This window comes from Chaetodon trifascialis, chromosome 3, assembly GCF_039877785.1.
Source record: "Chaetodon trifascialis isolate fChaTrf1 chromosome 3, fChaTrf1.hap1, whole genome shotgun sequence".
Taxonomy (NCBI): domain Eukaryota; kingdom Metazoa; phylum Chordata; class Actinopteri; order Chaetodontiformes; family Chaetodontidae; genus Chaetodon; species Chaetodon trifascialis.
Window position 1 is genome coordinate 23657798 of NC_092058.1, and position 25452 is coordinate 23683249.

Genomic DNA, 25452 nt, shown 5'->3' on the forward strand with positions numbered 1-25452 from the left:
GTCTGTCCATGGATCGCTAGTCCACCCGACAAATTTGCCTTATTAATTTTGTTTGCATCCTAACAGGTGAAGATTGCCTATATCAACTTCCTGAACCACTGCTATGTCGACACAGAGGTGGAGATGAAGGAGATTTATACCTCCAACCATATGTGGAAGCTGTTTGAGAACTTCCTGGTGGACATTTGTAGGGTAAGGCCACAATGTATTTCACATCTGAAAGTGAGGGAGACAATGTGATCAATGGGTGGAGAAAGCTGTCCTGCTTTGTTATATCATAGGTTTGGGTGATTATAGCAACACAGCATGCAGTGTCTTACCTGTTGCCCACATGCAGGAAGTGTGATCCAGTGGCTGTGCGTCATGCTAATAGCTTTTCCCTCCTTGCCTAGGTATGCAACAACACCAGTGACAGGAAGCATGCGGACACCACGCTGGAACGTTATGTAACTGAGACGGTCATGAGCATCGTCACATGTTTCTTCAGCTCTCCTTTCTCTGACCAGAGCACAAGCCTGCAGGTAATTTGGACTGTGGAGCATATCAGTCATCAGATCATTCCGTTAAATCATGTGCTTGCTTGAGTTGAGATGTTTGACAGTGAGAAACCATGCTCAGCTACCTCTGTATGGACTGTAAAATATGATTGTTCTCTCTGCATAGATGGCACGCCATATGTATGTAAGTAATGGTGACTCTCCCCCACATTTTGTTTCCCAACCCCTAGGGTGTTCATCAACAGGCTCTAAATGTTCAGAAGTATCTTCACTGTGTGGGTTTTCACGTTTTCCTAGCTTAGTCAGCACACAGAATCTGTTGTTCCCCGATCTGTGGGTGTGTTGCACAAGGTTTTACTGGGACATGGTGCTGATGATGTACTCACGCAACGTGGTCACTCCGTTTCTTAGACCTTGATGTAGCGCTGTCCTGATGCCCACGACTTTTCCAATAAACCATGACCAGTACCTTCTATAGATAGCTAAATCCCTTGTGCAGTGACTTTGTGATGTTCAGTAGTATTACATACACTTGCCCACTTGACACCATGTTGTTATGTGGAGTTGTTTTGTTCCACTTGGCCCAGTAGAAAATTTAGTTTTTTTCGATGTAAGCCTCTGCACATTCTCAGATGTCTGCTTACTGAAGTTTTCCAAACATCACGATCCTCTTTTTCTTGAAACAGGCCGCCATTCTTGGAAAGATAACAGAGGTATTTATTGTACTCTAGGGCTGTGGCCAGCTGATAGTTTGCTCTGATAGTTGTACTCTCTGTGAAACACTGGTTTGGTGTGATGTGTTGGGACTGTACATACTACAAACAGTTGCTGTAAAAAGTCCTATAGTGTCCTCACATTGACATCTTTTGCACAAATTGGGTTAAGAGTTCAGCCTAGTCAGGGAACACCATAGTCACTTTGTTGGTTATTAAATTAAATTATTAAATTAAACAGCACATGTTTTCCTCCTGTTCCTCACTCTCTTTCACTGTGATTTTTTTTCTTATCATTTGCTCTTTCTCTGTCTTACAGACTCGTCAGCCAGTATTTGTACAGCTGCTTCAGGGAGTGTTCAGGGTATACCACTGTAACTGGCTCAACCCCGTTCAGAAGGCCTCAGTGGAGGCTTGTATTAAAGTACTCTCAGACGTGGGTAAGATACTGGCTTAACACCAACCTCCAGTCTCTGTTACTATATCAGAAAGGGCAGTGTGGCATTTGTTAAAAGCATTAAATAGAAATATCTACATTCTCACCCTTCCCCAGCTAAGAGCAGAGCTATTGCCATCCCAGTGGACTTGGACAGTCAGGTGAACAACTTGTTTGTCAAGTCCAACAATGTTGTGCAGAAGAGCATCCTCAGCTGGAGACTATCTGCTAAAAACACTTCCAGACGAGACTCAGGCCTGACTACCTCCAAAGACTACAGAAACATCATTGAGCGCCTACAGGTCGGTAGTTAGTAATGCTTTATTTTAATTTGTTTAATAATTTAACCAGACATCTCATCTGAAAGTGATACCTCAAGCAGGAAAGTGGTGGAATGCTAAAAATCTAAATAGATCAATAAGGTGAAATGAAACATTAGTGAAATCATTAAACTAGTGGGAAGGCAACTGTAATTAAAATGTTCTTTCAAATGCATTTTTGTATGTCTGTATACCTCTCTGTCAGCTGTGTGTATAATGCAGGTCAGGTGATGGAGGAGAATGGGAAGTAGTACTGGCTTTATAAAGTGCATTAGCGAGACATCTAATGGCAGAGTGGTTCAGGACACAAAGTTTGGTCAGTAAAGGAAATTTGGTCGTTTGTGCTGTCATCAGTCTGACAGGAGTTTGTATTGGAATAAAGAAGGTGCAAGGGCTTTAAACCACCATCTGCACAGCATTCATATTAGGGATCGACCAATTATCGGCCTGGCCGATAATATCGGCCGATATTCTGCGTTTTTTCGATAATTGGCATTGGCCGTTTTTTTCCACCGAAGACCAATAAAATTACTTAAAGTATTTTAACACGCGCTCCTTTGGCTCTGATGCAGCCGTCTCTCTGCCTGAAGTCACCGCTCTTGGCTGTGTAACAATGTCCCGCCCACAGCCCTCACTGATTGGCTACATGGTACAAGTGAGTCAGTGACAGCCAATCGACACTGAAGCCTCTACATGCAGCGCCACAGACAAGGAGAAGCAGACAACTGCTCCGGTGATTCAGCAGAGATAAGGCGACAGAGTCAGTCGAAGTTGCAATAAAAAGCCTCTATGATGAAGTTTTAAAAACACCACAACCTTATGATTAATTTCAGTGATAACGGTTGACATTTCATCGACCGACTTGTCTAATCACATCAAGCATACAACTTTGCAAGATAAATAGTGTCACGCACCAAAAAAAAAAAGACGTAACCAGGTGAACATGACCTGAAGCTCCTAACTTAACAATAATAATAAAAAAAGACATAACAACATACCAGTAGGTAGACTATAGCAAGTATAAGGGAGGAAAACCTGCTGAATTCCGCTGTTTAGCTCTGGAGATGAAACTCTTCACAACTTCAACATGGCGTATTTCATGATGACCCACCGCTACGTTATAACTGCCACAACCGCTTTATAGCTGCGGCCAGACGCCCAATAATAATATAGGCCCGTTGGGTTACCGTTACTTTGTGGGAATAATAAATCTCCTAATGTGTCTCAGCCCATGGGGCGGCTCCTGGTTTATCAGTAAACAACACCGGAGGTGATTATGGCCTATAAGATTAACAGTACTGCATGCTAACGTGTCCTTGTTTGTTTACGCCTCTCCCTCAGCGCTCGTGCTCTCACTACACTACGGTGCAGCAACATAACTACTGGTGTTAAATGATCGTCTTTTGCCTGTCACTGGTAAAGTCCAGGGATATGAGTGAGGCAGAGAGCACACGTCGAGGAGATTATTCTCAGTGTGTTTTATTTTCAATCAATAAATTTACCGTCATGTCTACAACTCACATGTGTAATGAAACGCTTTTCCAAGCTCGAAGATAACTGTGGTGCTGGCATGTCTCCTGCTACTGAATTGGGAGAACTAACTCAGATCCAAATTTCAGAACAGTTCAGTTTATTTTGTTGATGTTTCAAAAATTCAGGGAGGGCTATTTTATTTATTTATTTATTTATTCATTCATTCATTTGAGTGAGTTTTATTAAATGCTGCTGGAAGGCCCCTGCACTTTTTGTTTTAAAAATAATTAAACTTAAAGGCATTTTAATGAAGATTTTGTGTTTGTGTTATTTTAGAAAAAGTTAAGGTCTTTTTTTTCAGTGTACACAAAACAAACAAACAGTATACTGTATTCATTCTATTCCCAGGTGTGTTACTCTAAATTTTGACACCAAAATTTTCATTTTTGCTGCAAACGAATATCAGTTCCAAATATTGGCTATCGGTTTCGCTTGTGAACTCTTTTTTTTATGCATGTGGCATTTGTTTATTTAGTATGACTGTTTTCGTTTATGAAAAAGAAGCCGAAGGCTGAGCTCTTATCAGTACATCTGCATAGATAAAGAAAAGTGGGCCTATCGAGACTCCTACCAATGTCATCAGCAACATACCAAGAGTGATCTAATTCTTTTGGTAATCGTAAAGGCAAACAAAATACTGTAGAAATGGTTTCTACTTACATTCTGGGAAAAGTAAAGTGTTGTTAGTCATAAACCAAGCTGTTACACCCTATTTTCTGGTTATGCGTGACTCACTATTCACTGGAAGTTTGAAAAATCTCTGACCTGTCTGGACCAGTACAGCTGTTATCTTGCACAGGAAACCCAGATGCTTGCCTCAAAAATAACTGCTGTTTTTAATGAAATAAGCAATTCCGCTCATCACTTTGACCATCCCACTCATGACATTGTTGCAATGTTGCTGCATTGTTGTTGAGTTTCCCAAGATTGTTTTGGGTCAATCACCAGCCCATTCCCAGACAGAGAGCAATGCGTTTCCTAAAACGCATGTCCTGCCCATTTTTTCCTTTCCCTTTATTGAAGGAATAGCATTTGTTTGAATGTGTGCTCTAACACTGTTCATTGCCTGTTATTGTTTTTCACCTCCTTATGGCCCTTTTGTTCTCCCACTCACTAGACAGCCCACACAGCACTGACCAAAGTCATCATGATGCAACATCACTTACTTGTATATTTTCATACAAGACGTGACAGAAACTGTAAAGAAGTGGGATGTGGTGGTGCATCATACATACGGTTTGCGTTGTTTAACTATAGTATGTCATGTACTGGATGTGTTTGTCTTACATTTATTCATAAGGCTACGGTGTCTGGCAGATATTTTGAGGTTCATTACAGCTTGATTCTGTGGATGAAATAACTAATGTGGTTGCATGTACAGAAGATATTGACAGATGTCTAAGTCAGGGGCTGAAATGTCTTAGGAGAATCCTTAAACCCTGCTCAACAGACGAGCTAATCTGAATCTCTCAGTGATACAATGAACTCTCAGAAATATGAACTCTCAGAAATATGAGTTCCTATAATGAAATGATAAGTTGGTTTATCAGAAAATCAAAAGTTCAGCACTAACAAATACTCAAGACCGTGGTTTCATTTGGTGTGTCAGTGTGGAGAGTCTAAGCCTGTGAACTCATCGCAGAACTTTGGTCTTTAGTCTTTTGTAGTAAAATTACAGCTTCTGATCATGCTCTGGCTGTATTTCACTGTGCTCTGTAGGACATTGTGTCCGCACTGGAGGACCGGCTGAGGCCACTGGTGCAAGCTGAGCTCTCAGTGCTGGTGGATGTCCTCCATCGTCCCGAGCTCCTTTTCCCTGAGAACACGGACGCTCGCAAGAAATGTGAAAGTGGAGGATTCATATCAAAGTAAGTCTAAATCTCCAACCACCAAGGTGTCTTTGTTTGTTCTAGGCTTAGAGAACTTTTATGTTTTTTATTCATTTGCTTTTGTACTGTTTATGTATAGAATAGCTTCAGATATACTGCGTTTTTTGTGTTGTGTTGTCTCTACAGTCACACTCTGCATCTTGAGACAGGCGGGGGGGTTAACTTGGCTGTTCTGTGATTGCAGTAGGTTGGGTTAGGGGACTTTCTTATCCATTATTGAGCAGATAATTTAGATAATAATGCGTAAGGTTACAGCTTGGCCCACTAGTGGACTTTATTGTGCCAGTTTAACGTGAAATGGAACCACCTCAGAGGAAGTGAGAGGCTGGAATGGGCCAGCCAGCGCCCATATTTAGGTTTAACTTCAAAACAAGACTGTGTGCAATTACATTTCATTTTTGCTTTTGAACTCCCTGCTATGAGTGCACCAGAAAGCCTGATGCCTCTTCTAATCAGTCTGTCCAATTGACAAAAATGTAGGAAAAACAAGTGAGATGCTCCAGAAAATGCTTTGTAATAGTGAAAAATATCCATCAAATGTAATAAATATTCTTGAACATGAATATGAAATGAGGGAATTTCAGTTATGGATAGTGTTGTTTATGTTGTTTTGTTTTGCCCGATAAGAGCTCAGATTGGATTACAAGGAACCTGGTGGACACACAGAGCTGTTTTTGTTGCAGGGATTGTTCTACTACAGGAGTTTGCTTTAAAGGTGTGTCAACCTGCACTAGCTCTGAGGAGTCATCAGCCTCTCTATAGATCTCTGAGAGTTCAAAAACATCTGCCCTTGTGTTGAGAAGCTTCCCAATTGCACTATGGTTTCCTGTCATTTTCGTTTACATCCAGGACACCTAAATGTGCTGTCTGTCTCTTATGCTCCAAATGTGTTGTTATGAGCAAAAAGAAGACCACTGTAATATGTTATGATTTCCACAGAGGTCGTGCTGTGGTGTCTGTCAGTGGTGCAGTTAGGTAGTTTGAGAACTGTGGATTTCATCAAAAAGTGTATGTCCTCACTCTTCTTTCTCTCCCCCTGACCAGACTGATCAAACACACCAAGCAGTTGTTGGAGGAGAATGAGGAGCGTCTGTGCATCAAAGTACTGCAGACACTGAGGGAAATGATGACAAAAGACCGGGGCTATGGGGAGAAGGTATGTACCTTCTGTCTTCCTCTTTCTCATCTTCTGCTTGTTGTCGTGCCCAAAATTCACCCACACATGAGATAAAACACTGTTCTGACATCTCAGAATACAGTGTCCCTGTCCCAAAGCACCAAACTTACTGGAACATATAAGATCAAAAAACGCTGCAATAAAAGAGGAGGCTGAGCTCTGCTTGGTTGCCCCTGGAGCCTGCAGGGCTCGCTGAAAAGAAAAAATCCATACGGACGTCGTTAAGTCTTGTATTTGAAGTCACTGCAGCCAGGGCCGTTTATGGATACTCTGTGTCATGTCAAGTTTTATGTTGGGCAAACACTGGTACGTTTAATGAAAAATAGATTCCTTCATTGCCTTCTTTCCAAAGAACCTTAACGAACAGCAAGTCCAAAGATTGAAGTAATGAACATCAGCATTATTAACACTATTAACAGTGTGCATGCCGTGACTCTCACTCAACCATTTGACACAACATCCATTACTAATGACATCATTGGCTGCTATTGACCTCTTGTACTTATCTCTAATCGATTGCTTCAACTCTGTCAACCATAGACTGTATATAAAGGTGGACTATGTGTCTCCACTTTGCCCCACTGTGCAAAAATGAAGCAAAGATATCTCGGATACGTATGTTGCCATCTTGCCTTGGTGACGTCACTTGAGTCTGCACAGTAGTGATCGGGGTGTGGAGCCGCATTATTGAGGTCCTACTCAAACACCTGCCTGAATAAATCGCGAGCATGCACAAGCTGTCAGTCATGAAGTCACAGCCCCTTTTTATAGCAATCGAACAATTAATTACATTCAAATTTATCAGAAAAAGTGAAACTTGAACATACAACGCTGATCACCAAAAAGCTGGGATGCTCTGTAAAATATAAATAAAAACAGACAGACAGAACTGTGTTTATTAAGAACATATGCTTATTTGTTCCTGAGCCCATGTATTAATCTCATTTATACAATCATGTCTTCCTCAAAGTGGTGAACCTCTCTCCATCCTCGCTTGTGAATGACTGAGCCTTTCCAGGATGCCCCTTTCATACCCAATCATGATATTATCACCTGTTACCAATCAACCTGTTTACCTGTGGAGTGATCCAAACAGGTGTTTTTGGAGCATTCCACATCTTTCCCAGTCTTTAGTTGCTCCTGACACAACTGGTTTGAAACAAATAAGCAAATATTTACAAAAATCAATGAAGGTGATGAGGTCAAACATGAAATAGATTGTATCTGTAGTGTTTCCAATTGTCAAAAGGGATTAGCAAATGATCACGTTTTACACAGCGTCCCAGTTTTTTGGAATTTGGGTTGTGCAATAGCATGATAAGAACTACCTATACTGAGAGAAGCCATACTTGGGAAAAATGTATTTGATCTGTACTTTTTTTTTAGTTTGGCCCATGTCCCATTCACTGACATGCTAATATGGAGGGGGTGGGTTTTATGACATTGACTCAGCCAGCCACCAGGGGGCAATCAAGATGTTAGGACTTTTGGGGAGCTGTCCATCTGTCCATCTATCTTTATATACAGTCAATGGATGAAACTCAGTCAACCCAATACTAGAATTCAGATTTTGATAATGAAATTAAAGGCAATATTTTCACTTTTAATGCAATGCAGTATGTTTTAAAGGTATTTGTGGAGTTTCTGCCCCCTAGAATCGCTATAGAGTATGTTTTTAAGAGCAAGTCCCTATTTGTAACGCATGCATGTGCAATAAGACACACACAAGATGATGCGGGCACTAACGCAAAAGGAGGGAAAGAGACTGCTATAGTAAACATGGATGTGCAGGTTTCAAAAAAGTGTACAATACATACATAAATACTTCAAGAAATAGAACACACACCCTTACATAACAGAGAAAAATGACATGACACGAGTAGCCCAATACACCATCGACATATCCACCTATAAACAAAGGAAAACAAAGTGAAGACGCATTTTAGCGAAGCTTTGCGCCCAAATGTAGATTTACTTTGAGTCATGAGGAATCTAAAGCCATGTTTGCACATATTGCACCAAACTGAGTGCCACAGGGGAATAAAACACTCACCACTGCGGAAACATGGTCAATTTCCAAACGTAATTAGCAATGATAACCGGTGGGAATCCAGTGAGGGATCACGTCCCTGTCGAGACTCCTGCAGGTTAGCCAGGGTTCATGTGCAGTTGAGTGTGTGTAGGAAACAGACATTCAAAACAAAATCAGGCCTAATATTTGTACTCATTACCAACTTCTAATAGTGAAGCACCTCAACAGCTACAGTAAACACATTTCTAAAATGCACAACCTTTTGTTTTAGCCATGTGTTTATTTGCACACCAGTTCAACCTCAACCATGTAATCTGCACACACAATAATGCTAAATAATAAACAAACATTTGTTTTGCATCTACAGAGCACCTTATCAATATGAGAGCCAAAAGGTGGTATTTCTGAAAATCAGCCCAGAATCCCTAAGTGCCATTGTGACTATGTGTGTGAGGCAGCTTCACTGTTTTCTGTTTTCATTTTGTCTCTCTGGAGAAAACCACCGTTTAAAAAAAAAAAAAAGAAAAACCTCACAGAAGACCTCAGCTGCTGTGTCTCTACTCGTGTTTGCCAGAGGGCAAGTTTTAACAGACATGTGACCTTATGTGTCTCTGCTTAATGCCGACTTACAGGTGGTAAATATTTGCAACTATTGCAACATTGCGTGCTTTTTCTGTAAATGAATATCAAGCGAGCTTAATATGACGTGTGATGATATTGTAAAACAATCAAACATGAAGGTGGGAGGGTGTGTTTCACAATTATTAATCACTGCACAGGTGAGCTCATTTGGCCTAGTGTTCTGTGGTTTGGAGTTTTAACATGCTTTTCTCTCACTGCTCTCACTAACTTGACATGCTGCGTGTGCGACAAGCTGTACATTCACACACTTGTGACCGAGCTTTACTGTAACTCACTAATCTAGCTCTACTAACTCTGCTCCCTATACTTTTTCTCTTGCAGCTGATTGCCTTTGATGATGAAATGGATGTGGCTGAGGTTGATCATTTTACTTACTATTGTGATGTACATTTGATCTGTCTCCCACTAACAACATAGACATGCTTTGTGCTGCAAGTAGACTTTCTAGCACCACATTCCCATCTGTCGGTAGCTTAGTCCATCCCTCCCTGTTTTGTGCCTGTCAGAGTTGCTCCTGACCTCCATGTTGAAGTGTAGCACACTGCTGACATTTCTAGCTCACATTATGCAATATGCTTGTCTGTTGTGCCTCCATATGGTCGTGTACTTACTGTGCTGGAGTGCGCTCTTTAAGGAAAAAAATTGTTTCTGAGAAGAGTATTGATTTACTGATTGTGTTGTGGAGAATGCAGACATGCATTACTGCCTTTTACCGATGATGTTAGGTGGACGTTGTTAATCCATTTTAGCAGCTTTAACAGTTTAACAGCTTTCCAATAAGATTGCTCATCATGAATTGTGTGGGACTTTTGGGCCCTGGAATTTCCATGGAGGGACAGAGGGTGTTTTTTTTTTGTTTTTTTTTGTTAAATCCCATCACTGTCACAACCACTTGAAATCTTTTCTCTTTAAACTCTCTGTCCTCTCTCTCACTCTCCTTTCTAATTAAGGAGATTTATGCCAGTTACACCATTTGATTTTTGACTTGAGTTGATAATCTGGTCATTGTTATTATTATTTAATTTTTTTTAATGCAGTGAATTGTATTTCTTTCCCAATGTGATGGTCTAAATGCCATTTCAAAGCCTTCTTCACACTGCCACGAGTAAAACTGTCATCTAATTGACATACTATCAGCCTATAAAGTGAAGTTTTTAATTTAATTAACCCTTAATTGTAGGATGGAAACTCCTTTGAGGTTGCTAAACCCCCCAGTTGACCTGTCTTTAGTGTAATCGTACCAAGTGAACACACTAACAATTTAGTAGTCTCTTTAAAAACTGAACATGGTGAGCTGGCATTTATTAGAGTTACATCCGTGAGATCTTTCTGTTTTTCTGGTCACTCAATCTTCATGCTGCACAGCATGATGGATGGTGGCATATTCTTCTAAGCCCTTTGCCACCATGGAAAAGCAGGTGTGAGTGTAAATATAGCTGGGGATACTCCATCTAACATATATAGATAGTTCAGAACACAGGGGGGCTGTGAGCAGCAGCGTGCAATGTCATACAGTAAGAGTGCATTGCAAAAATAAGCTGATGGTCATGACCCCTGGCCTTAAGGAAGTGGATAAAACAGGTTTCTCCTTTCTGTTGTTGATAATGTGTGGTCACAGGGATTATGGGTGTGACTACAGAGGAACCATATCTCACATGTCACTGATGACTAATGTCAGGAATATTCTGTGGGAGTGATGTTTTTTGTATGTTTGTCAAGTACAAAAAAAAACTACTAGATTTTGTTGATTCAGAGGACTATAAAAACCATTGGACCAAATTGTTTTTGAAACCCAAAGATCTTGGAAAAAGTAGTCCATGCTTGTGTTTACTCTCGTTTGGACTGCTGCATTTCTCTTTATTCAGACCAGGAGGAAGTCACTCTTTAGCTTACTCAAGGTGGTAACTATTGGTCTCTGTTCATGGGCTGCTTGTGAGCTTTAGCAGCAGATTTAAGACTTTATGCATACCATTAAATGTACTGCGTGCTCAGGCCCCCAGGGACAGTGCATTTTAGATATGCTGGTTCTGACAACCTGTCAAGATCAGCTCTTAAACCTCTCGTTTATCTCAAGTCTTTGTCATAGTTTGATCAGAATCAGAATCAGAAATCCTTTATTTATCCCTGAGGGGAAATTGTTTCAATCTGATCCGGTCCCCTCGTCACTTTACTCTTTTTTAAACTTTACTTTTCTTGTTTTTATTTTCGATTTTTCTTACTTTGCGTATTTTATATTTCTATTGCTTTACTCTTTAAATAGTAAAACATTTGAAAATTTTGCAAAACACTCTGAATTTTTTTTTTTTTTTTTTTCGGCACTTTTAACCATATCATAAGATCTTCATCAACAGATGGAGCTGACATGTACTTTCAGTAACTATAATGATTTCATTCGTAGCATTTTCAGGACATCTTGTCCATGTTGGCTTAAAGTTAAGCATCAAAGTTTTTACTTCCCCTTGGATTAGCATTTGACGAATTGGTCACAACTGAAGGCCAACTTACTTACAATTTTCAGGAGCCTTTAAGATGAGAGGTCCTAAAGGTGCTATGGATAAAATCACAACAGCTACTGCGCTCGCATGTCAGATTCATCTCCATGACAACTGAGCAAACTCTGTCCACTGATGAGGACTGTGTAATATGGTTGAAAGCCCCCGAGAAAACTTGGTAAGTGGACCTTGTGTTGGCACTGTTTTACCCGCTTTGTTTGGAACAGCACGTTAATGTTTACAGCCTACTTGGTCACTTCTCTTGAAACAACTGTCAAAACTGCAGTTGTCAGAGCAGGAGAATCTGTGCCTGTGGGAAAATAACATCAGGGAGTGAATAACAGGCTGACACTAGACGAGTCACCTAATCAAGAGTGTGGTGAGTGCAGGGGAAGTGAACAATGATGATAGTTGGGGAAATGGGGAAACTGTTGGAAAGGGTCTTTCCAGAGTTGCCAGGAAGCAACATGCTCTCAGTTTCTCTGTTATGTCTCTCTGTTTTATTCTCCCTCCTTCCCTCCCTCCCTATACATGGCACTTGGTACTGTAGCAATGGAAATCCCCGGCTTCCACAAAAACAGGGCTGTTGTGAGAGAGCAGCGCTTTGTTCCGTCAACTCCTCCCATGTGCATCTTAAGAATGTACGCATCCTCCCTCACCCCCGCAGCACATGCCGTATGTCACTCATCCTCGCACGCACTCACTTTAACAACAGCTCACAGTGGTCTGACTGTTGGCTGGCAGCATGTGTGTGGATGTCATTCAGATGGAAGACAGTCAGGCCAAAACCCCAACTTCCTCTCAGTGGCAGCAGGATAAACTGCCGTGATAGCTGTTATGTAACCCCAGTGTTTAGCCTGCTGCTGCTCTCTGACCCACCATAACACACCCCAACTCCCACCCAAAGGTCTCTAGCAATGAGTGCAGCTGTCAGTTTCACTATGGTTTGATGGGCCCCATCATATCTTGTTGTTGCATGGCCAGTCTGTGGGCTGGATTTTGTGTTTGTGTACGTGCGTGTGTGTGGCCATGTATTCCTCACGTTGTGGGGACATAAATCTGTTTAGACAGTCACATTGTGGGGACTCGCCAGCCTGGCAAATGTAAAGGGTTAGGCTGAGAAAGGTAGAGGTTATGGTTAGGTTAAGTCACCAGGACATGAATGGAAGTCTATGTAATGTCCCCAGAAAATGATGGAAACGTGTGTGTGTGTGTGTGTGTGTGTGTGTGTGTGTGTGTGTGTGTGTGTGTGTGTGTGTGTGTGTGTGTGTGTGTGTGTGTGTGTGTGTGTGTGTGTGTGTGTGTGTGTGTGTGTGTGTGTGTGTGTGCATCCAGGGAGAGTGATGATAGAGCAGGATACAGCGAAGTGACGGTTCACCCGTTAGCAGAGGTTATCTCACTCTCCCAGAAATAGAAACGTGATAAAAATGCGAGCCGGGAGAAAACAAGACATGACTCGCATGCCACCCTCACTGTCAGGCCCGATCATATCAACCACTACATGTGTTTGTGTTTCCTTCACGTGCATGTGGGCTTCTTTGTTTGTGAGACTGCGGGAGGCCGGGGGGCTCAGAAGGAGATGATGTCTCTGTCTCATTCTGCTGACGTAATTCTGTTTGGCGAAGACTGCCGAGGCGCTGAGCATTTGACCCATACATGGAGTCGAATTTATATAAAGGTCTATTTCTATGCTAATGTGGTGGTGTGTGTGTGTGTGTGTGTGTGTGTGTGTGTGTGTGTGTGTGTGTGTGTGTGTGTGTGTGTGTGTGTGTTCCTCCATGTGCTTGTGTTTATGCCAGCCCACCACAGTGTCCTTATTACTGTTTGTTTAGCTCCAGATCTTTGGAGTACCGTTTCCTCTTTTGTCCTCATGCGTGTTTCTGACCACATCCCAACCGATACTTTCACAAATATTATTGTTTTGTCCATTTCACTTTCACTTTCTCCGTCATGCACTAACTCTGCCAAACTGCCTCAGATAAACTCTGCTTGTCCTGGTTTATCCTCCCGCCTGCTACTGTGGGTGAAGTCAGGAGACTCTGGCCTGTTGTTTTTTTCTGTTGTTTTCTTTCTTGGTCAACAGGGGGAGCTGCAGACATTCCTCAGCAACACACAGCACTGTCCCAGTTTCCTTAACTTAATGCTGCACGATTCTTGGGCTCCAGCCAGCTCTCAGGAAGCAGTTACATAAGAGCCAGCAATTTTCTTTCCTTTTTTCCCATTTTTCCTGGAATTTTAAACTCCTCACTGATGTGTGACGTTCAGTGGTAATGGGCAATATAAGTGCAGCAGAGATGTCTTCCAGGAGACAGTAGCAGCAGTGGTGCACCTCCATCTAGGTGGCACAGGGTAGACAAGGGGGCCATGGGAAAGTTAGGTATTTATTTTGGGTTGTGAGTGTGAACTTCAGCCAACATAACACCTGTTAATTATTTGAGGTCTGCCTCTGTTACAAGCCAGTTTTAATATTGTTGGCAGAGTGCTATACAGAAGCATCCTTCTGGCCCTTTCCCTGAAGACGTGTTTTCTTTTATTAGGAACAGCCAGTTTTCTTTATGACTTCTCAGTGAGGTGAGGTAAAGCACTGCGCACAGTGTCTGCCCATTTTAGGATGTGGGTTAAGGCTCTTAGATGTGTGATTGTAAACAAGGGGATGCCGATACCATACTGATTCTTCTGGTGGGTGAGATCATATGAGCTTTTCGCAACTCGGTGTAATCGTGTTTATTTGTCTGACATTGCCTCTATGGATATTTTATCACGGACTGTGGGAAGCATAATAAGTGAAACAGACGCTAACAGTTATCCATTTAGCTGAAGCATCTGTTTATATGCCAAAGGATTTTATTAAAAGTTAAAATTCTTGCTGAATTACACAACGTCAGCGATGGATGTTGAACACAGCTTCAGTTGCATGCATGATGCATCACCATTTTTCTGTGGAAATCAATGTGTTGACATAGAAGGGGGCTTGTTGTAGGGAAATTCCTGTCCAGTTGCACAATTAATCAGCATAAACCACCATGACTGGGTTACAGATGGAAACATATAGCCATATTAGGTTACATGTTATTTCGCCTTTCGTATTCGCTGTGAGGTTTTGTGTGTGTGTGCATGTATATAGGTATTTATCTAAGCTTAGTTAAATGAGTTGTTGAGCAACTGGAGGTTGAATACCCCTATACTCAGTAGGCCTACATTTTATTTTATTCTGTTTTATAAAACTTGATTTGTATGAACTGAGGCACTTTTGTTTTTTTTGTTTCCAAGTGGTACATTATTATTTTTATCATTGCATGATCTGTTTTGTTTTGCTCAGACTATACAACGGACCTACCATTAGCAACAGCAGCCCAAAGTTAAATATTAATTTTGCTTTTTAACTCCTTTTTTGCTGATTTGCTGAGGCTGTGTTAGTTTGGTGAATGCACTCAAAATGAGTTGTTTCTATAATCCACTGCACCTCAGTTCATACAACATTTACTGTTCACTTAGTTTGTAACCCGATTCTGAGGAAAAAGTGATAACATTAACTTTTCCCCTGCGCGGTACCACCCGGTCAGAAATCAGCTGAATTACAAATAATTCTCACGTGGCCTTCATAGCAGCCAATATGCACATTTAGATGAGTGTGCACATTTTTGCTTTTCTTGGTTTCTGTCTTACTTGTCATGTCGGAGAATAGGCAGCAGCATTTTGTAGCAGGAGGTCAACAGTGAACCACAGAATACTAAAGGCACTACAGCGTAGAACTGTAGCCAAAGGTCTATAGTGTGGTGAAGGCAGGGGGCGAGTTTTATTGTATTTCATTGTAGTTTCTTCTTTCTTGCCGCAGTAGGTTAACGCTGCTTATCGCCCATGCTGTCCCATAAGGCTGGCTCCATGAAAACACGAGACACATTGAAGTGAAATAATTTCCTATATACTGCCAGCAATCCATTATCACCAAGATCTCAGAGCGCAACATGTTTTCTGTCCACCTTCTCTCTGCTCCAGGCTCTCTAAATCATGCATGTTTATGATGTGCAGTGGTGCATGTGACTGGCTATCGTGGTGAGCAGCAGACACAAAAAGATGTATCAGTAAGCAGTAGCAGTAGCAGCCTCTAGGGGCGAGAAGTTAGGAGTTTTTAGAGAGGGCGCTACTCTTTGGAGGCAGATGCAGCACAACTAACTCAACATCTTCAGACTTGGACTAACATCATCCTTTTATTTCCAATCAGCTGGCACCTCCACCTGAGCCAGAAGTCCCTGCCGAGGTGTGTTTCAGACCCATACTGCCTCGCTGCACGCTAGTATGGGTCACTGCTGATCTTTGATCATCTGCCATATTTACTCACTAACTCCATCCCATGACACTTGTGTTCAGTCTTTATCTCCTTATCTGAATAGATAAGAGCTGCAAGCCATCACCATGTTCCATTTCCTCTTTTGAGAGCCCTCTCATGCATATTGCTCACTCTGTGGAACTTGAATTATGCTACATGTCGGCCATTGTTGGAGCACTGCCTCCCACTTGTCCACTCATCCATTCTTCCCTCTCTCCCTCCTGCCTTTCCTTCATCTTCTCATCCACCTCCTTGTTTTTGAGCAAAGTCCAATCTCCTGACCTTCTTTCAGTGGGGTGGGGGGGTTGAAGTCATGGCTGAGGTGTTTTTCCATGCCAGATTGGTGCTTACAGTGTGTGTCAGTAGCTCACGGCTCCATTATGTAACTTGGACAGAGCTTTTTTTTCCTTTATTTTTTCCCCTCATTCTCATGGCTTGTGTTTCTCCCCCTCTGGCAGCTTGTCCGTGTCTTATGTAAATATTTTGGCTATTTTGCCACTATGACTGGAAAGTAATAAGGGAGTCACTACATGACAGTACAATGTTTGAACTTTCCCACAAAACACTGTCAAGAGTGCTAGATGTTTGAAATGAGCTATGACTTGCTCTGAATAATGAAGTCTGTGTAGGTATATGACGTTGTGAATATCAGTCCTTCCTTGCATGAAGCCTTGCATGACTTTGACTCGACCTCACATCTTCCCTGACACGACCACTTCCCTCTTAACTGCATGAGCTAATTTGCACCCAGTTTCCTGCATGCTAGTAAAGTAACTAATTTGCACTGTATTAACACACTATTTTGTTTTCTAATTTCTTTCCGACCTCTATTTTTTTTCTTTAATTTTCTTTCTTATTTTACTGCTTTCTGCTAACTCACATCACCTTTAAGGAGCTTGATCCCAACCAGCCACAGAAGCAACTGGAGGATCAAACGAGGGTAGGTACTGAGTTTGGTTTGCTGTGGTCTGGTCCAGGCCGCCATCTTATCGACGGCTGACAACTGACTGACTGTTGCGATGCCCTCACAGTCACTCTGCTCCCACAGCATGGCACCCACTCACTCCCCTGTCAGATATGCAGTATGTAACATGCGAGGCACATCGAGCAAATGTTAAGTTGGGACAGTGTCACCTTTGAACATCACTGACTGAGGTCAGAGGCAAAGGTCAAATGAGAAAAAGTTGTGTGTTGTTCCGTGTTCTTCCAAGGGGGATGTCTTATTCGGATTAGTCTTCAGGGCTGTGGCCCTCTAACCTTCTTCATTTTGCATATGTTTCTATTTAGCTTTATTTGTATTTATACAACTGCAGTGATTTTAAAGCATCTATTTAATTGCCTTGAGGAGCGCTAAAAGGACCAAAATAGGATGAAAAACAAAGGGTTAGGCTCTCAAGTGGAGCACATGGACTCTTAAGAGGAGATGGGAGATGATCAGGACTTTTTTTTGTGTGTCCAAGTAATCATGTAACTTGTCACTGCTTTCTGTCGTGGGCTTAAAAGCGACATTGTGGTTATGTGGATTCTCGCTTTGATTTGTCTTGTCTTGTACTGCCACATTAGCACAGCAATACTGACTTTGGGTTCCAGCTCCATTCTGTGACATGGTAACTATAATTAGATTTCATCTCCTAACATCCGTTCTCACTGATAGGGCGAAGCTCTGCGGCAGATCTTGGTCAATCGATACTATGGAAACGTCAAACCTGGCCAGAGGAGAGACAGCCTCACAACCTTCAGCAACGGCCCACTCACTCCTGGAGTGCAGGGAAAGTCACCTACAGGTGGGTATGTGTGTCTGTATGGTAAAGCTCAAAAGACGAGGTGATTTTGGAATGATTTGTTTGGGAAAATGGGCCACGCAAAGCACCAAGAAGTGAACTGAGACTGAAATAGTTTATAGCTGCTGGCTGCAATATGGCAGCGAGGAACAGATTAGTTATAAAGAAAAACATGAAACTCTTAAGTGAACTGAATCTTAAGTCATACCATTCAAACTTAATGGGAATTAAAAATAAGATAAATAACTGTTGAGCTAAGAAGGTACAAGAAAAACCAAAAGATAAATTCCATTTAATGTAGTTAAGTGAAGTAGTTGTAGATTTGACAGTCAAAAGTTAAGAATTTGGAATTGTTTTAAATCATTGTATGAATTTCACAGCAAAGTGTTCACAGATAACATGAAAGTTCCTCTCATGTGGAAAATGTTTCTCTATTCATTACGCGGGTTACAAAGAATAGTCATAGTGACAGATGTCACGGATAGTTTCCACTGTACGTAGCATTAAACACAAGATGGCTTTAATATGGGTCGACACCACCCACCTGGACCACACTGTCTCCAGCGATATACACTTTGCATATGTGCACTGAGTTCACAACGAAACATTTACACAAGACCATACATATTGTATGTAGAGAAAGCAGTTGTTAGCAGAAGCTGCAGCGGCCTCTCCATCCATCCGTCTCTCAGGCTTTGCTCAATCGAGACAGACATTCACAAATGTAATAGATTGTTCCTAACTGACATTTATTCATTCCAGCAAGTCACTCTGTGTCTCTCATCACAGCTATGACTCATCGTTCATCTCTAACGCTTTAGACTGGCGGAAAAAATTAGATCTTATTCACAGCCATGGCCTTGTACTCCTCTAAGCACTTGGACCCCACTCCGCTACTGAGCATACTGCGGGCCGTGTTGTTGCCAGGCGACCAGAGAGCCACGCTCCGTCTAGAATGGGATGTGTTGTTGATTCAGTGGCTCGCCCAGCCAGAGACGGCTCTGATGGGTGCTGTTATCTCACCACTGTGGTAGCCAGCAGCAGCAATCAGAGTACCGCCATGGGTTACAGACACATCTGATGTTGTATGTGTGATGTGGCAGAATGGATAGAAGAGACACCTGTGGCTCATCCCATCAGGCATAAACTCCTTTATCAATTGCTATCCTATATAAACCTCATTTAAATGTCCTCTGTGCTCTTTATTATGTGACAGTAGCATCTCTTGCTATTCTGATGGTTTTTCATTGTGGGAAAATGAAATAACCCTGGTGAAAATTGGTGCAACCTATGAGTTGCTCGCAGTCCTTCATCTCAGTTTTATGGGGTAGGATGCATGAAGAGGAGGTGGCAGTGTGTATATATGTGTATTTCTGTGTACTACAGCTGTTTGTGTTTTGTTGCCACTCGGGGGCATCAAAGCGTAATTTGATTAGTCTTCCTTTGTACCCTAAAAATCCCTTCCTGATCAGTTGACACTGAGGCTGGAGTAGGAGTTTCCAAGACCATCAAACTTTTTCACACCATCAAAGAAATGTGATGATTAATAATGTTGTCTGTATGCAGACTTGCAACAAGTTGCACAGCTGCATCTATCTCATCCACACACTATTTTTTCTGAATGTAGCAGCTTATCTATGTCAGAAAACGACATCCCCATTTTTAATCCGGTCCAGCAAACTGAGTGATGCTCCTGCAGTTGAAAATCTGTGTTAATTATTGTATCTATTTGTTAGTAGGCTATAACGAGCAATAACACCAATGTAATTCATTCGTATTGTGCAAAAATGTTAAATATAATTGAAGTGACTTCTGTTCTGAACAAAGGCTCGAAGTATCATGAAAATAGACAAACTCTTACATTTCATTTAATACGCATTTAGTCATCAAATACAATAGATTGTGCCCTGTGATCTGTTATGTAACTCTTAATATTCAGGTACTCATATTTACCTTTACATAGTTACTTATTCAAGTGCATATTTGTAGCATATTGCCTCTTTTTTAGTCATTGTAAAGCTCTTATTAGTGCATTATTCGGGGGGTTAGTCTATTTGTGTACAGCAACTTCCTTACTTACTATCCATAAGTAGTAGTTAGGAAGTTATTGGGCCAAAATATGGGCATGCAGAATAAGGCATTAGTAAGTGCTTTATAATGACTAAGAGCCAGTAAGTTACTAGTATGCATGCTAGAGTCAAAGGTGAATATCCATCCATCCATTATCTATACCGCCTATCCCTTTCGGGGTTGCGGGGGGCTGGAGCCTATCCCAGCTACAATGGGCGAGAGGCGGGGTACACCCTGAACCGGTCGCCAGCCGATTGCAGGGCCACATGCAAGGACAAACAACCATTCACACTCACACTCACACCTACGGACAATTTAGAGTCATCAATTAACCTAATGAGCATGTTTTTGGTCTGTGGGAGGAAGCCGGAGTACCCGGAGAGAACCCACGCATGCACGGGAAGAACATGCAAACTTCACACAGAAAGGCCCCGCCTGACCCGGGGATCGAACCGGCAACCTTCGTGCTGTGAGGCACGCGCACTACCTGCTGCGCCACCGTGCAGCCCCAAAGGTGAATATGTAGATGATAATCTTTTTCACTTCTGTGACCACAGTTGTCAGCTCTGGGGTCGGAGGTCGAGGGGAGCTGAGTTTGGCGGAGGTCCAGTGCCACCTGGACAAAGAAGGGGCTTCTGATCTGGTCATTGACCTCATCATGAACGCTACCAGCGACCGGATCTTCCAGGAGAGTATACTGTTGGCCATCGCACTGCTGGAGGGTGGAAACACGGTCATCCAGGTAAGTTGGGGTGACTAGGTTCATGAGAACACAGCACAAACAGCGCAGAGGAGGGTGGGTGTGAAGTGTTAATGAGCTCCAACACTCACACCACCCTGCAATTAAATGGGACCAGTAACAGCATTCCCTTCAGCGAGGCATGAGCAGAATTTCAACAAGGAGATGTTATCTGAGGTGTTCAAAGCTGTGGTGTGAAGAATTTGAGCTATTGCCTTAGAGCTCCATTCTGTCAGCAAGAAAATAAATAAAAATATGAAGCGACCATGGATGACTTGACCAATCTAGACTTAACAGCTGGGTGCAGAAAGCATCCTGACATGTTTGAGCTTACTGACATTTTGAGTTGTGAAAAAAGGGAAAGTGAGGAGAAGAGAAAAGGAAGTCAGAAAGGAAGAGCAACAGTAGTCTGCTTGGAGAGGTCAAAGCTGTGCAGCCAAATACGTCATTGCCTCCCCGCAGCCACCTAGGGGTTGCTATAGCGACACTAACTCTTTGCGAACCTCACAGTGAGCAGGTTTAGAGGAGAGAGAGAGCTGCTGTGTTTGCAACAGCATTTTTCAGCTTTGCAGGGTGGTGTGTGTGTCTGTGTCGGTGTGTATGTGCTTTTGAGTGGGTGTATATGTGCTTTTGTGCGTGTGTGCTTACTGCATGCATGAACTAGAATATGTGCGTGTGTGTATTTGTGATCAAGTGTGTAAGCACACACTGCTTGTAAGCCATCCATCAGTGTATGCTGGTTTTGTGGTCTGTGTATTTATGCTCTTGTGTTTTCTTGCACAAACAGGCCTGTTGCATAATAGGCTCCTATTTGCATAGTGTGTTTATAGGGGTGTGAAACTTTGGCAGCCTTACGAGGGATCTGATGCCGGTTCCTGGTGTCACGATTCTCCTCTGTGTTATTACACCGCAGTGCTGGCAAGAACTGTGGCCAGAGGCGTTATGTTTTGCGGTGGTCTGTCAGTACGTCTGTCCAATTCTCGTGAATATGATATCTCAGCAAGGCCTTGAGGAAATTTCTTGCAAGCAAGTTTTTGGCCATCTCAAGAATTCATATGCTGATTATGGCAACATTTCACTTGAATGTCTCATACGATGAAATAGTGAAGTGATGATATTTTATATCCAAAAGGTCAAAGGTCAACTTCACTGTGACATCATGTTCTGCAACAACACTTTTCTGGCCATAATTCAATGCAAAACCTCCATATTTCACATTTGGTTTTAATACTGATTTACAGTTTGCAGCTTCTTTGCAGCAGCATCCATTCAGTCCTATGTCCTCCTCTGGAAAAATAGTCTGAAGTGAAACAGCAAGTTTCTCACTCAGTTATTCACTTAAATCATACATGTCAATATAGTGAAAACTTTCGTTTAGCCAAAAAATACCCTAAATATAATTTCATTTTCTCGAGTCTTCACTGCATATATTGTATTAGTCTTTGCAAACATGGATGTAAATGCAACTTGACTGGTTGGCAGAGGCATGCAACAGCCAGGCAGTAATTCTAGTTAGCATTGTCATTCAAAACGCTGCACAGGTGCAGATCTTTGAAAAGAAACAGACAATGGATTGTCTTATTGTCTTAAAGTGGCCAGAGTTGGCCACAGATTTCTTCACTTTAGTCATACAAAGCTAATTGTTACATTATTAAATCCAAAATGTTCCCAATCGCTTGCCTTTTTTGAAGACAAACTACAAGATAATTAGCTTGTTCATGGTGTACATCACAGCTGCACTGTGCTCTTGCGCTTGATTTTCCGCTTTTTTCCTTGTATTAACACATCATTCTGAACAAGGTACAAGTCTTTTTGGCATTTGTGTATCATCAAGGGGAAGGGAATTGTGATTCCTCTCTGAATCGACTCCCCTGCCCCTAGTCGTTACCTGATAAGGCCTGACTCCCCCCAGTGTACACAAAGGCACTCACATGACTCCTGTTACATAAGCTGCTGCCTGCCTCTCTGCTTGGGTGAATGACGCCCGGAGCCCTGGGCCTCCTAACATTCCAACCAGACTCTTAACTGGGTCATGTTTTGCTAGTAGAAAAGGGGCAGAGAAAGACATGACTTCTCCAGAGATCCAATAGATTTCAGTAGCTCTCTGGTGTGACCTGAGAAAAAGCCACGCCCTACAGCCTCTCGTAGGACACGTCAGCTCCTCTGACATATTGACTTACCTGTCATTTCATGTGCTGATGCACCTTTTTTAAGGTTAAGCCATGATGAAGAAGCTCAGTGTCCACTGGTGAAAGACGCCTGTGGCAGAAATTTTGAACTGGATGTGGAACTTTTTTGTTTGCTTTGTGCACCCCAGGCCATTGTAAATATTTGCAAGGTTCTTTGTCTTGTTTGAGTCCCAGTTTTGAATGTAAATGTTTCACACATTAGAATACCGGAGAGGACTTACGATGCAAATTAGTGCCAGTTATTGTGCTATATTGGGAAGTAGCACCAAGTTATTTGTAGAAGTGACAGAGAATCAACAGCAAATGTCTGAATTTCTACCTCTGTGTTTAAGTCAGGTGGTTTTTTTCCTTCCTTCACATGGTACAGGGAGAAGTGGACTTTGTTGAAAGCTCATGCATGGTTCAGAGGGAATTCACATCATGTCAGCAGATGCACCACATTTCGCTGTCTTACACAACGATGGATTGCCTGCCCCCTTTTGAGGACAGAAGGGTTCTTGTTGCCTAAATGAAAAGCAGGACAAAAACATGCCCACTGATTTCTCTCAGCAGTGTGTTTGTTTGTTTTTGAGGTAATCCAGGGCTGTAGCTTAGCCAACAGAATTTCTGGAAGAAAGCAAGTATAATAGGAGAGGGAGATGGAGAGCTGTGATTTGGGTTCAGACTGAATTCATCCAGGGCCTAGAGCTCGGTGCTCACTTGACTTGATGTGGGGCAGCTAAGAGGCAGGGTAAGCGTTTTAGCAAAAAGCCTTTTCCATGCTTGTACCCTACATGATGTGTAAGTGTAACACACTGAACAGGCTGCCACTGCCCCAGACTTTGCCATGACGTCACAAAGGGGACCATCAGGTGAAGAATATTTAGGATTTGTGAACTGAGTTGCAGGATTTGCCCTTTTATTAAATCCTAATATTGGAATTTGCTTGGTTGTCTTTCGATCACGCATCTACCTGTTGCACGAAAACAACAATTAGTTTGCCCATTAACATGCCCCAAACAAACAACCCAGTTGTTAAAGTTATAGTCACATTAATACCTGGGCCTGGCCAAAAAGTGAGTTTCAAAGCTTTCAAAGCTAATCACTGAGTCACGAGCGTCTGTATGGTCCAGCAGATAAATGTCAACTTTGCACATTAAAAATCAGACTCACTGATGTTGCTGATGCAGTCCTTATCTTGACATCTGCCCACACACTGAAAATAGTTTGGTGGTTCGTCACACGTCATAACCCCAATGCGGGACTGTTTGTAAGGGCACAGCTATCACCAGTGAAAGCCAACCCCTCATACCCACAGTTTGCATTCATTACTTATGTTTAGCAGTCACACAGAGCAACCCTTCCTTCCTTAGTCTAACTGAGAATTATATGCCTTGACTTGAAATCGAAAAACCTTTTGTTTAGTTGTTTGGTGACAGCGTTTTAACAAGGGATAATGCACTGACTTATTGGCAAATCTTTGGCTTTGAATCTGACAGCAGATAACACACTGCTTATACAATAACACATGCATCATGTCAGACATTAGTTATTGACCTACATACCTTCCCATAATTAGCCTAAGCCTGTTGAGATTGTCATGGACAAGATAACGTGCTGTTTGACACGTATGCTCCCAGGTTGTTGTCCAGTGATAAGCAGCAAATACTGTGAACTGTAACGTGAGCAGACATGTAGCACACGTACTGTGTCATAGCATAAAACTTCACTCTTGCATGCTCGTCTGTACACAGCGTTAGCACATGCACACACGCATGCACACACTCCTGGACGTACTTAGAGGCTGGAGAGCTCATTCCAAAAACAGTCCTAAGAGAGAGAGAGAGAGAGTGTGTGTGTGTTATGTAAGAGAAGAAGTGTAGAAACTCTGCTCCTCCCAACCCTCCATCCATCTCCTCAACGCTGTCTTCATGACCGCAGATCCCTAACTGTCACAGGAGAAAACAGGTGCCACCACTCTTACTCAATAGGCTTGTTGTGGCACGCCGCTGGCCTCGGCCCCTTCCAAACTTGATTTACTCCCCCCCACCTCTGCTCAGTTCAAGTTCACTTTACAGCTACCTCTTGGAAAGCTTTAAAAAGCTTCTGCAAAGTGAGTTTCCAGGCACCGGCATCATCAACATACCAGCTGTCTTCCAACTACAGAGTGAGCAGGGATTCTCCTTTTAAAAGCCAGTTTATAGCTAAGAACATTTTATTCCCATGCTGCCCTGTGCAGCTTTTTAGTCCCTTCGGTGTATTTACTTGTTCGTTGTTGTTGTTGAGGTCACAGGATACATTTTCCACTTTGCCTGGCTTGCTGTCTGTGCAGAATCTTGAGAACACACAATCATGTGTACTTCTTTGTCATTTCAACCTCCTATCTGGCAGTCTTGTCGTAGCTTCAAGGAGCAGATCTCCATGGTTACCAGCTGGGCGGGGCAGAGTATGCCGATCAAGCCCTCCCATAAGCACAGAGATGGCTTTGTCACTCACCAAGGTGTGAGGCTGTAAAAGCGTGAGACGGATAAAAAGGAAGAGAGGGCTGGTGGTATAAACAGGCCTTACATAATCGGCCCGTGTTGATGCCAGGAGCTGGGGTGGCAGCTGACAGGGAATGGAGGGGAAAGTGGAAG

At 42.4% G+C, this 25452-nt stretch overlaps 1 protein-coding gene across 10 annotated transcripts in view; it reads left to right on the plus strand.

Annotated features, from left to right (window-relative positions):
* Window positions 1-25452, plus strand: part of itpr1b (inositol 1,4,5-trisphosphate receptor, type 1b) — an 83633-nt gene that overhangs the window by 28149 nt on the left and 30032 nt on the right. For 2 of the 10 annotated variants that reach the window (XM_070958381.1, XM_070958383.1), the window contains exons 34-44: window positions 67-192; window positions 393-521; window positions 1530-1650; window positions 1764-1948; window positions 5219-5367; window positions 6433-6544; window positions 9561-9596; window positions 15954-15989; window positions 16951-16998; window positions 17713-17842; window positions 20467-20651. In XM_070958381.1, coding sequence (XP_070814482.1) covers window positions 67-192; window positions 393-521; window positions 1530-1650; window positions 1764-1948; window positions 5219-5367; window positions 6433-6544; window positions 9561-9596; window positions 15954-15989; window positions 16951-16998; window positions 17713-17842; window positions 20467-20651 — 1257 coding nt within the window. Of the gene's footprint in view, window positions 1-66; window positions 193-392; window positions 522-663; window positions 682-1183; window positions 1211-1529; window positions 1651-1763; window positions 1949-5218; window positions 5368-6432; window positions 6545-9560; window positions 9597-15953; window positions 15990-16950; window positions 16999-17712; window positions 17843-20466; window positions 20652-25452 lie in introns of all 10 variants that reach the window. The other 8 variants (XM_070958382.1, XM_070958387.1, XM_070958384.1 and 5 more) reach the window with 5 other exon arrangements.